The 14,846-nt window shown below is 48.0% G+C and overlaps 1 protein-coding gene across 1 annotated transcript in view; it reads right to left on the bottom strand.

Moving 5' to 3' along the window:
- LOC146789395 (macrophage mannose receptor 1-like) overlaps positions 1 to 14,846 on the bottom strand; it is a 742,402-nt gene that overhangs the window by 135,321 nt on the left and 592,235 nt on the right. The window contains exon 23 of the mRNA XM_085631522.1: positions 767 to 869. Within this exon, the coding sequence (XP_085487648.1) occupies positions 767 to 869 (103 nt within the window). The remainder of the gene's footprint in view (positions 1 to 766; positions 870 to 14,846) is intronic.

The raw sequence follows: 14,846 nt of genomic DNA, 5'->3' as shown, positions 1-14,846 counted from the left end.
TTCCCCGTAAACACGGGTGCATCTGGAGGAGGTGGTGGTCATACTACAACCTAGTCGGTGAATGGCATGATGGTATTTTGATTTTGTGTTTCTGCTGTTAGGATATTGATATGGTCTGTGCGGTTGCCTGTTTTTTTTACCCGGGTTGCATAAAATCAATAAATATTTTGATTATAAAAAAAAGATTCATCCTGTATTCTGTATAACCAGTCCGGTCATATACATATCAATAAGTACCTTGTCATATGGGATCTTCTTTCAGATTTGTCATTATGCATACCCTAAAACATTCTAAAGAAATTTAGTTGATGGCCTTTGGTCTTCCACAAAACAACACTGTCAAAACCCACAGGGCCTGATTCACAAAGGCAAACTTACACATACAAAGGTAAACTTACACATTTGTGTCAGTTTATTCTTTTTCATTATTCACAAAACTGCATTTTAATAGTAAGTTTAGGACTGTATAGTCTCCATTGGCAGGATGGAGAACTATGCATATAAAAAGATGGGAGAGGTTTATCTTTTTATGTGCAGTTCTTCGCCTTGCCTGCCGAGTCTCCGCTATTGTAAACTTTCTATTAAAATGCAGTTTTGTGAACAGTGTAACAGCGTGAACTTACACAAACAAGTAAGATTACCGTTGTGAATCAGGCCCACAGTGTTTATTCCAAAATTATTGTAATAGGGTGATACAGTGTACCCTTTACACTTCCCAAGTATGTATGGTGTACCATATTAGTTAAATAAAAAAATGTATACCTACGTTTATTAATTTGACAAATGTAGCCTCTTAGATTTAGGCATTCTTCATCAATCCAAGTTCCTGCATTTATTTTTAATCCTGTTTGTATGGATACACAATCACCCTGTGAAAAGAAAAATAAAGTTATTAGATCATTTATCAGAGCCTTAGTGTTTTCTTTTATATAGATGTCATTTATTTTAATAGTCATGTTTCTTTAATTAAAAAAAAAAAAAAACACAGTTATGATTGTTTTATGATCCCAGTCTGACCTATTGATATTATCAAGCCTACTGAGGCAACAGCTATAAAATATGAATTCTGAATGTGTTTGAATTTAAAGATACAAATCTATGCAATATACATGGCTTCCATAATTATGGAATGTTGAGTTGAATGGATGGTGACCAGAAACATTGTTGAAAATGATATAAACTGTACATTATAAGTTAATTTGCATGGATTGATTTTTAACTTTTTGATTTTTTTATACATTACATGTGTAATTAATTAGGTTGTTTATATCACATATTATGGATTTAATAGGTGATAAAGCTCAGATATTGCTATCAGTGATTAATTCATGAATTCCGAGATTTAATTTGACTATAGTGACACTGATATATTAATAATGATTACTGAATTTATATAAATCACTTTCCTATTGGATTAGGAAATCACTTCATAATTAAGATGTATATGAAGGTTATAGTTCCATGATTTTCTTTAACTATGGGGATCTATCAATGTACTTTTTTGTTTTTGAGTATTTCAATATATTCTTCTGTTAATTTTTTTATAAAATTCTTATTATTATTAAACAAAAGAACAAGCTTCAGAAACAAAGCAGAGCAAGACATACATGTACGGGTTAGCCATATAGCCCCTCAGCATATATCACACAATTACATGCTGTGTAATTTAACACGGTACTAGATTGAAATCTCCGCTTAGCACACATAGGATAACATATACGACACACCTCAAGGTCTCATTCAGAGGCCTCTGTACAGTGTCCACTCCCCCAATATTCTGCTGTTCATTTTTATGACTGACTGATTGATGTGCACTGTTTGTTTCTGTGCAGAAGTTGGGCATTATCTTTGGCAACATGAATAAACATCATAACCACTGCGGAAAAGTGCATTATTAGTACTTTTTATGAGTGGCATATATATAGAGGCCAGGGCGGCTGACTCTAGATTGCAGGGCTCACTGTTTGAAATCTGGCACCAGTGGCAGCTCAGCTCAGCACCATGTGACTCTGGGCAATAGCTCCCTTAATCTCCCCGACAGTCCCCAGTGCCTTGAGACCCTTCGGGGTGAGAAGTTGGCACTCTACAAATACCGGATTTGGACATACATACATATATATATATATATTCACTGAAAAAAACACAGGTTTCAGGGACGTCATAGTTAGTTGGATATTTCACTTGTACAAAACCAGAGAAATTCCCCCGTTCTAGTTAGTTCAGCTAACTATAACTCGCGCCCCCGCAATGTACTGCTGATGATGTCACATATTACATCATTCATGACATGGTCAGTGACATCACTGATGACATCACTAATGACATCTCAAATTACATCACTGATGACATCATCCTGTGACAGTGTTTTACTTTAAAGTTTAAATATGTATTATATATATGCCAAGGTGTATTGAAGAATGAGTGGGGGTATAAGTGTCTGAATGGAGGATTTAGTAGGTGCGTGACTGACTGTTTAAGTGAGTGATTAAACGTGTCTTACTAAATGCATGAGTTAGTGACTAAACTGCGTGAATGTCTGTATCAGTTTGTCTGTTGTTGTATTAGTGAATTTCAAAGGTTTTTTTAATGGTAATTTCTAACTATAACGTGCCTGAAACCTATGTTTTTTTTCAGTAAATTTCAAAGGTTTTTTAAATGCTAATTTTGAATTATAATGTTCATTGAATCCGGACGAGAAAATAAAAAAAAACGATGGGGTGTATTCTCAAGAACTTATTGCTGAGTTATCGGCACTTTACCACAGCAAAAGAATTATCATCCCATTCTCAACCTGGTGAAAACTGCTGATATCACCAGTTTTCCAGCGATAGCTTCCTCAAAAAAAACATTGCCACCAATGTGAGCGACAACTAACGCTAACGCTAATGATATCCAGAATGAGCGTTCCTGTGCAAAAAAAACCATGAAAACACCACTTCCCGATAATTTCAACAACCAGCGAAATCTGCAATGCGAACCAAAAACCGGCGATAAGCCGCGTTAGCAGTAGGAATTTAACATTTGCCTTTTACTGGTGTAAAGCAGGATGACTACCTACAATCAATCAATCAATCAAAGTACTTGTAAAGCGCGCTACATACCCGTGAGGGTCTCATGGTGCTGAGGGAAGGGGGTGCCGCTACTGCTCGAAGAGCCAGGTCTTGAGGAGTCTTCTGAAGGTGAGCAGGTCTTGGGTCTGCCGTAGGTGGGTAGGGAGAGTGTTGCAGGTCTTGGCAGCGAGGAAGGAAAAGGATCTGCCGCCGTAGGTCATTCGTTGGATGCGGGGGACGGCGGCGAGGGCGAGGCTGGTGGAGTGGAGCTGGCAGGTGGGGGTGTGGAAGCTGAGTCTGCTGTTAAGGTAGGCTGGTCTGGTGTTGAGGAGTGCTTTGTGTGCGCGGGTGAGGAGCTTGAAGGTGATCCTCTTGTCGATGGGGAGCCAGTGTAGGTCTCTCATCTCAGGTGGGGGTGATGTGGCTGCGGCGTGGGACGTTGAGGATGAGTCGGGCAGAGGCGTTTTGATACATTGCAGTCATCGCAGGTGTTTGGCCGGGATTCCTGCATAGAGTGCGTTGCCGTAGTCCAGTCTGCTGCTGACGAGGGCCTGAGTCACCGTTCTTCTCGTTTTGGTAGGGATCCACTTGTAGATCCTGCGCAGCATGCGGAGGGTGTTGTAGCAGGAGGAAGAGACGGCGTTGACCGGCTTCGACATGGAGAGGGAGGAGTCGAGGATGAATCCCAGGTTGCGTGCGTGGTCAGTGGGTGTAGGTGCTGTTCCCAGGGTGGTTGGCCACCAGGAATCGTCCCAGGCTGAGGGGGTCGGTCCGAGGATGAGGACCTCCGTCTTGTCCGAGTTCAGCTTGAGTCGGCTGCTTCTCATCCATTCGGCGACGGCCTTCATTCCCTTATGGAGGTTGGTTTTGGAGGTGTGTGGGTCCTTGGTGAGGGAGAGGATGAGCTGCGTGTCGTCGGCATAGGAGATGATGTTGAGGTCGTGCTGGCGGGCCACTTGTGCAAGGGGGACCATGTAGATGTTGAACAGCGTCGGGCTGAGGGATGAGCCCTGGGGTATGCTGCAGATGACGTTGGCTTCAGATCGGAAGGGTGGGAGGCGGACGCTCTGGATTATGCCGGAGAGGAAGGACGTGGACCAGTCGAGGGCCTTTTCTTGGATTCCGGCTTCTTGGAGGCGAGTCTTTAGTGTGCGGTGGCAGACTGTGTTGAAGGCGGCTGACAGGTCCAGGAGGATAAGGGCTGATGTTTCGCCGTTGTCTAGTTGGCGTCTGATGTCGTCTGTGGCGGTGATGAGGGCTGTCTCGGTGCTGTGGTTTCGTCTGAATCCGGACTGGGACAGGTCTAGGATGTTGTTGTCCTCGAGTTGGCGGGCCAGTTGCATGTTGACGATTTTCTCGATGACCTTCGTCGGGAACAGGAGCAGGGAGATGGGCCAGAAGTTCTTGAGGTCCTTGGGGTCCGCCTTGGGCTTCTTGAGGAGGGTGCTGATGTCGGCGTGCTTCCAGCTTTCCGGGAATGTAGCTGTCTCGAAGGAGATGTTGATGACCTTCCGTAGTTGGGGTGAGATGGTTGCGTCTGCTTTGTTGAATAAGTGGTGTGGGCAGGGGTCTGACGGTGATCCTGAGTGGATGGAGTTCATGATCTTGCGTGTCTCGTCGTCATTGATGTTGGACCAGGAGGTCAGGTGGTTGATGCGGGTGGTGTTCACAGGGGAGGTGGAGTCTGGCGTAGTCGGGGCGATCGTGGTGTTAAAGCTGTCGTGGATGTTGGTGATCTTGCGGTGGAAGAAGGTGGACAGTGAGTCGCACAGTTCTTGTGAGGGTGGGATGTCGTTGGCGCTGGGGTTGGAGAGTTCTTTCACGATGCTGAAGAGTTCTTTGCTGTCGTGTGCATTGTTGTTCACTCGGGTTTTGAAGGAAGATCTTTTTGCTAGTCTGATGAGGTGGTGATGTCTGCGGGTGGTGTCCTTGTGGGCTGTGTGGCTCGCCGGAATACGTTAGTGGAGCCATTTCTTCTCCAGTTTCCGGCATCCACGTTTGGAGGTCTGGAGTCCTTCGGTGAACCAGGTGGCTTTCTTGCTGGTGCGGCTGTTGGTGGGTTTCTGGAGTGGGGCGAGGGTGTGGGCGCAGTCATTGATCCATTGTCTGAGGTTGCGGGCGGTGGTGTCTAGGTTGGTGGGGGTGGTGGGTGGTTTCTGGGTGAGGGTGGTGGTCAGCTGCTCTTAGGTGATTTTACTCCAGCAGCGGTGAAGCAGCTGTTGGGTGCGGTGATGCGTGGTGGGTTTCTTGAAGGTGAAGTGGATGCAGCGGTGGTGGGTCCAGTGGAGTTCGGTGGTGTGGTTGAAGGCAACGTGGGTGTTTGTGGAGAAGATGGGGTCAAGCGTGTGACCGGCGGCGTGGGTGGGCGCGTTGACGAGTTGTCTGAGGCCGAGGTTGGCGAGGTTGTCGATCATGGTGGTGGAGTTGGCGTCGTTGTTGTTCTCGAGGTGGAAGTTCAGGTCCCCGAGGAGGATGTAGTCCGTGGAGGCGAGAGCGTGGGTACTGGCGAGGTCGGCGATGGAGCCGCTGAACTGTGCCCGGGGTCCGGGGGGTCTGTAGATGAGTGTACCTCTGAGGGTGGTGTTGGGGTCGGTGTGGATCTGGAAGCGCAGGTGTTCGGCAGTGTTGAGGATGTCGTCTGAGTGTGTGGAGTCCTTGAGGGTAGACTTGTGGACGATTGCTATTCCTCCTCTGAAAGGGAGCCCAGCCCAGAACCACATCTGAAGACCAACACATGTCATAGAGCTACTGACCATGCATCTCCGACAGCCAAGAAGGCCACAACACCCACTGCCACCACCCCATGACCTCCCCCTCGGACCACCCCCCGTCCTACTACTACTGAGGCAGAACAGAACATCGGACCTTCCTAAAATGACATGGCCACTCAGCCACACAATAGGTGAATGTTGGGAGACGTGGGAACCAAGTATGTGTGAAGGAGGCAAGTCACCCATCAATAACAATGCACACAATGCCAAGTGTAGCGGTAATGTGATGGACAGACCTCACTATGCAGAGCACAGACCTCTCCATGTGTACATATACTGCTGATGTTTGTACTGTTGTGGACAGTGGACGCAAACATGTTACCTCAGGCAGTGGGGAAGATCTCGGTCATGTAGCTGTTTCTTCGTCCCCTGTAAACGGAACCGGAAGCGGAGTGGGCTGGTCCAATGTACGCCACTACAGCTTAGAAGTGTGAATAAATAGGCCGTGGCTCTGGGCGTGGTTCACTTCTGGGAAGGCCAACGCATCTGCCACAAGGCCGCCGCCGTGACTACTGGCCTCCTCGACACAGGCCCCCTGCAAACCCAGCGGCACAGCACCACAGTTATGTCTGTACAGACTACTGCCTTCACAATGCAGACAGCAGAGCTCATAATTCAGGTCGAGTCGCGATTGCAGATGACGCAGTCCAGTAGGCAAGGGACATTGCTCCCAGTGCGGCCCGCTTGGACCACGCATCATTGCAGGCTGCGCACACACTGAGTGCATCAGTTGCCACTTATTCAGTGCACCACAAGTCATCACCACATAGACTTATTAAGGCAAAATTCATTAGACAAAAGACGTTGCTACCAGTGCGGCCCTCCCGGACCACGCATCATCGCAGGCTGGGCACACCCTGAATGCATCAGATGCCACTAACCCAGTGCACTATAAGTCATCACCACGTAGCCTTATTAAGGCAGAATTCATTTGGCAAAAGACATTACTACCAGTGCGGCCCGCCCGGACCACGCATCATCGCTGGCTGCGCACACGCTGAGTGATTCAGGTACCACTAACTATGTGCAGCTCAAGTGAACGTCACTTGGCTGTTGGCCCTTGCTGACCGCTGCCTCCGGCCTACACTTCCGTTAGCAGGGCTGACAATTCAGATAGAGTCATGATTGCAGGTGACGCAGTCCAGTAGGCAACAGACATGCAACCAGTGAGGCCTGCCCGAACCACGCATCATCGCTGGCTGCGCACACGCTGAGTGCTTCAGGTACGACTAACTCTGTGTAGCTCAAGTCAATGCCACGTGGCTGTGGGTCCTTGCTGGCCACTGCCTCTGGCCTACACTGCGCTCAGCAAGGCTCACAATTTAAGATTAGTGCCAATGTAAATTGTATAAGAGAGTATAATCAGTTAAGAAGACCAAATGCTCCCAATCTGTACAGCTCAAGTCAACGTCACATGGCTGTGGGCCCTTGCTGACCGCTGCCTCCAGCCTACGCTGTGGTCAGCAGGGTTCACAATTAAAATTGTGTCTTGATTCATTAATTGCAGAGTCCAGTAGGCAACAGACATTGCTCCCAATGTGGCCCGGCCGGACCACACATCATCGCTGGCTGTGTACATGCTGCGTGCTTCATGTGCCACTGACTGTGCATCTCAACTCTATGCCATGTGCCTGTGGGCCCTTGCTGACCACTGCCTCCAGCCTACACTACGGTCAGCAGGGCTCACAATTCTAATTCAGTCTTGGTTCATTAATTTCAGAGTCCAGTAGGCAACTAACTATAATGTCCTGAAACCTACACATTTCGACAATGTATTCCATACATATTTCATCTTTTGTTCCATAAACCTACACTGCGGTCAGCAGAGCTCACAATTTGCATTGAGTCTTGATTTATTAATTGCAGAGAGAATTGTACTCTATGTCCTCAGATTTTGTCAAGAGGAAGTGACAAAAATCATTCCTCGAAGTCTGTGCTGACTACTGCCTTCCATCTACACTGCGGACACCAGGGTTCACAATTCAGATCGAGTCCCGATTGCAGATGACGCAGTGCAGTAGGCAACAGACATTGCTCACAGTGTGGCCCGCCCCCGCACCACACATCATCACTGGCTGTGCACACGCTGAATGCTTCTGATGCCACTAACTCAGTGCACCACAAACTCACCGCCACGTGGCCTTATTGACGCAGAATTAATTAAGCAAAAGACATTACTCCCAGTGCGGCCCACCCGAACTACGTATCATCGCTGGCTGCGCACACGCTGACTGCCACTGTTGCATCACAAGTCAACACCACGTAGTTGTAGGCCCTTGCTGACCGCTGCCTCCGACCTACACTGTGGTCAGCAGGTCTCACACATATACAATCCAATCCTGTCCTGCAAGGACACGCCATCATCGCTGGCTGCCCAAACGCTGAGTTCTTCAGGTGGCACTTACTCTGTGCATCACAACTCATGGACCCTTTATGAATTACTTTCGTGCTGTAGACACTGGATGCAACAATGTAAACTCATGCAGCAGGAATATCCCGAAGGGACATCAACAATTTCTTCACATCAGCACGCTCATCTCTGGTGCCCCTACCTCAGTGCACCACAAGTCAGGGACCTTTACTATCAATCTTTTCTGTGTGATTTAAGATCTGGTACCCCAACCTTAGTGCACCACAAGTCATGGACCCTTTATGATTGAATCTCTGTGTGTGATCTGATTATCACTATTGTAGTTGTTGCCAGCACCAACCATTCCCTTAGGGCTGGCTTGCACTCACCCCACACACATCCAGCACAGACGTCACTGGACATGTGACCCTGGTAATAAAAAGGGGCTGAGCGCATGTGCCCATAGCCAGTTCCACTACCTTATGTATGGATGATGGCTCTGGTCCCTACCACATTACATTGTGCTGTTGACTGCACACGCAACCATATTAACTCTGGCAGTGGGGGAGACCTCGGTTATGTAACTTTGTCTGGGTCATTCTATGAGTACATGGGTAGAGACTGGATGATTAGAGTACTGCAAGGAGAGTGTATAGTGAATTTATAAGGGTTTGGGGATTGGCAGAGTGATTGGATAAGTACATATGTTGGCGGAGCCTAACCCCGAGGACGAGTTTGGCTCTAATTGGCTGCCAACCAGTGGCAACCCCGGCAGAGCGTCAGGATTGCAAACCAAGCCTCGGGAAAGGCTCAGAATCCTGTCTGCAAGATATTTCCAGCCCCACAGCTGGATCATTGACATAAGTCGGATAGAATCTACAGAATTCTGTAAGCGTAAGCGGAGGGGGCAGAGCCGGCGTATGCCAGTCAGGGGCGCAACTAGAGCCAAATTGCGGGGGAGGCTGATAAAAATTTCAGGGGGAGCTCATTCTTCCAGTCATAGGCAGAGTAGAGATGAAGTGGCTCTAAGAAGAGGTGAAATCACCAAAAAGCCTAATTTACAGGTAAATCGTCTTTTGAAGACTTATGAATTACTCGGGGGCCGCGCTGAGAGCTGCGCACCCAGCGCGTTCACACTAGGGGGCCGCGCTGAGAGCAGCTCACCCAGCGCGTTCACACTAGTGGGGCGCGCTGAGAGCCACACACCCAGCGGGTTCACACTAGGGGGCCGTACTGAGTGCCGCATTAGGATCGCCACTCCAAACTTTAAAAAAACAAAACAGTCCACTCCCATTCATTTATATACGCCCCGAGGACCCCATCCCCCGGGGCATGCCCAATTCTTGAATGTATTTATTAATCATTAGGCCGCGTGGTCCCCCTTCCCTTGTCCACTTCTGGCCCTGGGGACCCCATCCCCTGGGGCCTGGCCTCTTCGTTGGGGACTGTGGTGGGATCCCCAAAGCCCCCACGGTCCTAGCCGTCTCCCCACCTCCTGTGGGAGCCGGCATTGCTTTTGGGCAAGAGGAGCTGCTAACATACAGCTCCCCTTGCCCCAAAGCAATCCCGCAATATAATTATAGGATTGCCCCCGGTACCTAGCCCACCCGGGGGCTCATTTAAATGAAGTGGGGGAGCCCCCACCTCATTTAAATTTTTTTTGAATTTTTCTGGATTTGTGCAGCCAGCGCGCACGCTGACGTTTAAAAAAATAATATTGCCTGGTGGTCCTTGTGGGACCCCCTAAGCAGGCCTAGGGGGTCAGGGTATATCTACCCTGCCCCTTTTCTTTTTTAATTTTTTTTGACTGTTTTCTTGTGACTCGGTTCTACCGAGTCACAAGATGGCTGCCAACACTTCCTGGTTTGGAGTGTTGGTAGCCAATCACAGTGAAGCTCGTGGTCATGGCAGGCAATCACAGTGAAGCGCGTGGTCGGGAGGGTACGCAAAACCACCGCTGCCCCAGATATCAAAACTTTTATTTTTTTAATTTCTCAGCAACTACTGAATGGATTTACACCATTTCAACAAAAAGTTGCTTTCTGAATCAAGCACAACATTTTTGCCAAATTTGGTGTAATTCCGTTCAGAAGTTCAGGCTGTAGCCTTTACTAAAGTTTCCTATGGGAAATTGATTTTCTTACTTTTATTTTTTGAATTTCTCAGCAACTACTGAACGGATTTACACCATTTAAACAAAAAGTTGCTTTCTGAATCAAGCACTACCTGTTTGCCAAATTTGGTGTAATTCCGTTCAGAAGTTCGGGCTGTAGCCTGTAATACAATTTCCTATGGAAATTAACATGGAGAAAACACTTTTTAGGACCCCCCCTTTTTTCTCAGCCCCCAAACTTTAAGGATAGGAGCTGACCTGGATAGACCTTTTTTAGAGAATTTCACGAACATTCGTCAAACGACACCAAAGTTATTAGCAAATCAAAAAATGCTTTTCCTATGGAAACTAGGTTCTAACTATAACTACCTACTGGCGACCGCCAGTAGGTAATATATAGTTGGCGATGCAGCGCGCGTAAGGTAAATTGTTTTATTTATTTAATTACTTACCTTACACCTGTCCGTAGCATGTGGGACTCTAATACCCCTCAACCGCCCCCTTCCCTGCCCCACAGCACTCCCACAGCAAGCCACCACTGAGTCAGACATACACTTACGAGGAAATCACTGAAAAATACATACAACATAAGAGGAACAGAGGCCTCCAATTACATTAATTACCACAACCCTGTGATTCTGAAGATGTCGAATGCATACATGGATGTACAGTTTGTTACAGACAACTCAATTGCTGTTGCTCGGGATGCTACATCTTATATATCAAAGTCAGAGAAAACTGAGATGAAAGAGATGTGGGAGGAGATTTCAGCAGAAAAGTCTTACGAAGAAATTGTACAGTTTTAGTTTGAAAAGGATTTCTCAGAGAGAGATAGGCACCTATGAATATGTAGACTGGTTAAGCTCAGCTAGTTTGTTTTCTAAATCTAGAGGAGTTCTATAGGTGAGTTTAGGGCTTGTTAAGACTCGTAACAGAGTACTGAAGTCATTTCCTGAAATTCAATATCTTTCAAAATTTGAGCCGCACAGTACAGATATTCTGAAGAGTAACATGCTGGATACATACTATCCGTGAAGATGTCATCATCTGTAAAGCATGTGTCTTTATGAAAAACTTCAACATTATACTTTCAGAAGTAATGTCAGTAAAAACATAGATGAAGGAACATTTGCTGTGACTGGATACAAAGGATGTTTGATGAGACATAACAAAAGAAATTTAATCAACCATCGAAATGTAAGTTGCTAAACTTCAGAAAAAAGAGAGATTTTGTATTTAGCCTTGTTATTAAGCCATTGCGAACTGAAAGTGAGCTACCTGGAGAATGTTCAGCGCTGTGAAAGACAGCATTGAGTGCTCTGTGTTTGCAGTGTATCTTCAAATGTTGAGAGATGGGATAAAAAGTAAAGTAGAACATGGGTTTCTCCATGAGGATGAAAAGTGTGCATGTTCTACATATAAACCAGTTCTATTGTACATAAGTGGTCAAGCTGGAACTGGAAAAAGTTTCTTGATTAAAGTACTAACAAGTTACCTACAGAACAGAACAGATTCCAATTTGTTGTGTGTTGTCACTGCACCAACAGGCTTAGCTGCTCATAATGTTAAAGGATTTACCCTTCATCAATTGTTAATGCTCCCTGATGAACATGACAACAAATTACAATACAACAAATTATCTGGTGATGCTTGTCATGAAGTGGCAAGAGTATTAAATAAAAGAAAGGTACTAATTATTGATGAAGTGAGCATGGTGTCTAACCTAATGCTAGCTTGTATACATTTAAGAATGCAGCAAATATTAAAAACTGACTACGATGTAAATTTTGGAGGAAAACACTTAGGGGCCGATTCCGATCCTGGAAAAATTTTCCTCGTCCGAATTGTATCCGGATTTTTTTCCGTACGAATCGTACAAGTACCGTACAAACTGCCAAGTACGAATCGTATGGGAAAAAGTCCATACGAATCGCATTGGGAAAATTCCCCAACACGTCCTGGGGTCGGAAAAAGTGTCCGACACGTCCCCGGATGATTTTCCGGACGAATCGGAAAACTGAAGTCCGAGCGCGCAAGTACGATCCGTCCCGTCCGTCCGATAGTACAACCGTATGGAAAAAACACCGTACGGAGCGAACCTCTATAGCAAGCATGGAGACATGTGCCCACATACACGCCGACCCCCCATCCCCCGTAAGTACGCGCCGAACCCCCCACCCCAGACCCCGTATGTACGCGCCGAACCCCCCACCAGCCCCCGTATGTACGCGCCGAACCCCCCACCAGCCCCTGTATGTACGCGCCGAACCCCCCACCAGCCGCGGACGGACGCGCCGAACACCCCCCCAGGCCGCGGATGAACGCGCTGTACCCCCAGCCCCCGTGTATGTACGGATCGTACCCCCACCCCACCCGTGTATGTACGGTGCGTACCCCCACCCGTGTATATACGGTGTGTACTCCCACCCGTGTATGTACGGAGCGTACCCCCACCAGTGTATGTACAGAGCGTACCCCCACCCGTGTATGTACGGTGCGTACCCCCACCCGTGTATGTACGGTGCGTACCCCTACCCGTGTATGTACGGTGCGTACCCCCACCCGTGTATGTACGGTGCGTACCCCCACCCGTGTATGTATGGAGCGTACCCCCACCCTACCCGTGTATGTACGGAGTGTACCCCCACCCGTGTATGTCTGGTGCGTACCCCCACCCATGTATGTACGGTGCGTACCCCCGCCCGTGTATGTACGGAGCATACCCCCACCCATGTATGTAAGGAGCGTACACCCACCCGTGTATGTTCGGAGCGTACCCCCACCCGTGTATGTATGGTGTGTACCCCCACCCGTGTATGTACAGAGCGTACCCCCATCCGTGTATGTACGGAGCATACCCCCACCCGTGTATGTACGGTGCGTACCCCCACCCGTGTATGTACGAAGCGTACCCCCACCCATTTATGTACGGAGCGCACCCCCACCCGTGTATGTACGGTGCGTACCCCCACCCGTGTATGTATGGTGCATACCCCCACACGTGTATGTACGGAGCGTACCCCCACCCCACCCGTGTATGTACAGAGCGTACCCCCACCCGTGTATGTACGGAGCGTACCCCCACCTGTGTATGTACGGTGCGGACCCCCACCGCTACACGCTGGGGGTCCGCACTGTACATACACAGGTGGGGGTACGCACCGTACATACACGGGTGGGGGTACGCTCCATACATACACGGGTGGGGGTACGCACCGTACATACACGGGTGGGGGTACGCTCCGTACATACACAGGTGGGGGTATGCACCGTACATACACAGGTGGGAGTACGCACTGTACATACACGGGTGGGGGTACGCACCGTACATACATGGGTGGGGGTACGCACCGTACATACACGGGTGGGGGTACGCTCCGTACATATACGGGTGGGGGTACGCACCGTACATACACGGGTGGGGGTACGCTCCGTACATCCATGGGTGGGAGTACACACCGTACATACACGGGTGGGGGTACGCACCATACATACACGGGTGGGGTGGGGGTACGATCCGTACATACACGGGGGGCTGGGGGTACAGCGCGTTCATCCGCGGCCTGGGGGGGTGTTCGGTGCGTCCGTCCGCGGCTGGTGGGGGGTTCGGCGCGTACATACAGGGGCTGGTGGGGGGTTCGGCGCGTACATACGGGGGCTGGTGGGGGGTTCGGCGCGTACATACGGGGGCTGGGGTGGGGGGGTCGGCGCGTACTTACGGGGGATGGGGGGGGTACGGCGCGTACCGGGCCCACAATTCCGCTCGCATCGCGACGTGCTTCGCTTTTCCGGCACTTTTTGGGTACCGTAAAAATATTGCCGTCCAAACTGCTGTTGGTACGAATCGTACTTCCTGGTTCGTGAAACGCAGCCTGAATGCGTCCCAACGTCACGTCGGCGCTGTCCCGGATCACATTGGTATGTATTTTTACAGTCGGTCGGTGTTTTTTCCGATTCGTACGGAAATGGTGTTTCCGTACGAATCGTACTTGCAAGTTTGTAGGGTTTTTTTCCCGGGTACGAGTCGGACGGAGGAAACGCTCCGACCGACGGTTCGTAACCGGTTTTTCCAGGATCGGAATCGGCACCTTAATAGTCTTTGGCGACCTGCTACAACTAACTCCCGTAAAAGGACAACCTGTATTCAAGAAACTACTACATAATGAAACAAGGAATTCACTAGGAAGTATTGGAAATGTAAACATTTGGGAAAACTTTCAATGCAAAGAGTTAATCCAAAATATGCGCCAAGCATCAGATATGCATTATGCTTATACTAAAGGATATAAGAGTAGGAGTCCTCACAAAATAGGAAAAGACAGTTTTACAAACTTTTCTCATCAAAAATTTGTTTCCAAGTAATATTCCAGCTGCTGAAGTAATGTACAATTTTGTTAAGGAAGAGAAGACTATTGTTTCTTTGATGCTAACACTTGAGGAGTGTAGAAACAATTATTTCAAGTGAAGAAAGAAGAGATAGTCGAAATAAGACCAAATGATAAAAAATGGAACAACAAGGAGTTACAGCACTATTAATAGAAAAACTACAATCGAAATTGGAT

The sequence above is a fragment of the Triturus cristatus genome, chromosome 10 (assembly GCF_964204655.1).
Source record: "Triturus cristatus chromosome 10, aTriCri1.1, whole genome shotgun sequence".
NCBI classification, from domain to species: Eukaryota; Metazoa; Chordata; class Amphibia; order Caudata; family Salamandridae; genus Triturus; species Triturus cristatus.
Note: the sequence above shows the minus strand (reverse complement) of the source record. Positions and strands in the feature narration are given on the sequence as shown.